This window comes from Notamacropus eugenii, chromosome 3 (assembly GCF_028372415.1).
Source record: "Notamacropus eugenii isolate mMacEug1 chromosome 3, mMacEug1.pri_v2, whole genome shotgun sequence".
In the NCBI taxonomy this organism is placed as follows: Eukaryota; Metazoa; Chordata; class Mammalia; order Diprotodontia; family Macropodidae; genus Notamacropus; species Notamacropus eugenii.
In genome coordinates this window covers 27,854,771-27,856,839 of record NC_092874.1, presented here as the reverse complement: position 1 = coordinate 27,856,839, position 2,069 = coordinate 27,854,771, and the positions used below count along the sequence as shown (strand labels likewise).

The 2,069-nt window shown below is 47.6% G+C and overlaps 1 protein-coding gene across 1 annotated transcript; it reads left to right on the top strand.

Moving 5' to 3' along the window:
- The first annotated feature begins 333 nt into the window (after positions 1-333).
- Positions 334-1,728, top strand: LOC140531096 (tripartite motif-containing protein 43-like). The gene has a single exon (XM_072650239.1). The coding sequence runs from the start codon at positions 334-336 to the stop codon at positions 1,726-1,728; it is 1,395 nt and encodes a 464-aa protein (XP_072506340.1).
- Positions 1,729-2,069: the final 341 nt, after the last annotated feature.

Sequence of the window (2,069 nt, the reverse complement as noted above, 5' to 3'; positions counted from 1 at the left end):
CACAAATCAGAATAGAAAATCCATTGAGATAAACCTCCATGTTTTCATAAGGTTCCTCCTTATACAAAACAGCACTCTCAACTTTGGGAAAGCTGTCCATCCAAAGGACTCCTTCAGAGGTGTGAACTCTGGAGGCCTCAGAGCTGCTGAAACAGCAACAGTTAACAGGTTGAACTGCAGGATAGGAGTTCACACCTCCTCTGGAAGGTCCTAAAGGGGCAGGGCTACCTCCTATAAAAGAGGAGCATCCTTCCCCTCAGAATCACTGATTTCGTGGAGCTCAAGGCTCTTCAGCTCAGTTGCTGAGGTAAAGAAGAAATTGAAGAGACAAGAATGACTACTGCCATGGAAAAACTGCAGGAACTGCAGAGAGAAATCACCTGTGCCATCTGTAGGGGCTACTTCTCTGAGCCAGTCACCATCACCTGTGGGCACAGCTTTTGCAAAACATGTCTCTCCTGGAGCTGGAGAGTTGGACTTACAACTTTCTCTTGCCCTGAATGCAGGCAAGTGCCCCAGGTCAGAGAATTCCCAGCAGTCAATGTGCGCCTAGCACAGCTGACTGACCTGAGCAGAGAGCTCTGTTCCCTGCTTTTGCAGAGTGCTAAAGGACAGCACCAGTGTGGCAGGCACAAGAAAGCTCTCAAGCTCTTTTGTGAAGATGACCAGACACCAGTCTGTGTGAGATGTTCCCAAAGCCCAGATCATGGGGCTCACAAGCTCTCTCCTGTAGAAGAGGCTGCTCACAATTGCAGGAAGAAACTCCAACACCTTCAGAACCATGTGGTGGGGAAGCATTTGGAGGAAGCTGAGAAACTTCTTGCTCAGGAGGCGAGATCTGCTGCTCACTGGGACTGGATGATCATAGGAGAATATAACAGGCTGCACCGCTTCCTGATGGAGGAAGAATTCCAAAGTCTGGAAAGGATGCGACAAGAGGAAAGGGCAAGACAGGATAGAATATCCCAGCATATGCAAACCCTCCAAGATCTCATGCAAGAGCTGCAGAAAACAGGCGACCAACCCAATGTGGAGCTGCTGCAAGAAGTCAAGCAGTTGCTGGGAAGGAGTGGGTCAATTCTATCCCAAAGGGCCAAGGCTGTCATCCCAGAACTGAGAGAATGCCCCATCCCTGGCATGATCCAGATGCTCAGCCAATTCAGAGTGGACATCACAATGGTTCCCACATCAGCCAGTCCCTTTCTGACTATTTCTGAGGATAAGAGGAGTGTGAAGGCTGAAGAAGGCTGGCAGCTAGAGACCAGTCACCCTGAGGCTGACTTTAGCCATTATATCTTTGCTGAGCAAGCCTTCAACTCAGGCAGACAGTACTGGGAGGTGGATGTGACTCAACTATCTCAGTGGATTCTGGGGATTCACACCACCTATTTGAGGAGGAAAAGGGGCAGGAATGTGGATTCCTGTACTTCTACATTCCTGCTTTGCTGTGTCAAGAAGGAAGAGGATTACTATTTACAAACCCATCCTGGATCCTTGGACCATAGAGTGAAAGGCTCTGTGCTCAGGGTTGGGTTGTACCTGGAACATAACCCTGGCACTCTTGTCTTTTACAATGTCCTCCAGAGTTCCCTCATTTACAGGTTCCACCCTATTCTCTTCACAGCTCCAGTCACACCCATCTTTTGCCCTGGCCCCCCACTTCCAGGCATAAAGTCTGGTCCCATGACTCTCTGTCCAGTGGAATCTTGCCGCCATTCCTATCTCTGAACATTTATGCAGGGGGAATTCTCAGTCCACTGCCAGGGGAGCCTTCCATTTCCAGTCATTCCTGGGAGAGTGTGATCATTACCTCCTTCATGATGAAGGAGAAGCCCCTTGCTCACCTACTAGAGACCCAGAGTTTAAGCTGATTTGAACTTTTTCCAGTCCTATGGAATTTCTGTAAACCTATCTTTGAACTGTATTTGATATAAAATGAAATAAATTTGATCTTTTACTGTGCTTATACATATTTTGTTGTTTTTCATTTCATTTCAGTCCTGTCCAACACTTTGTGATGCTATTTGGTTTTTCTTTTTCTTTTTTGCCAAGCAGATGGAGTGGTTAGC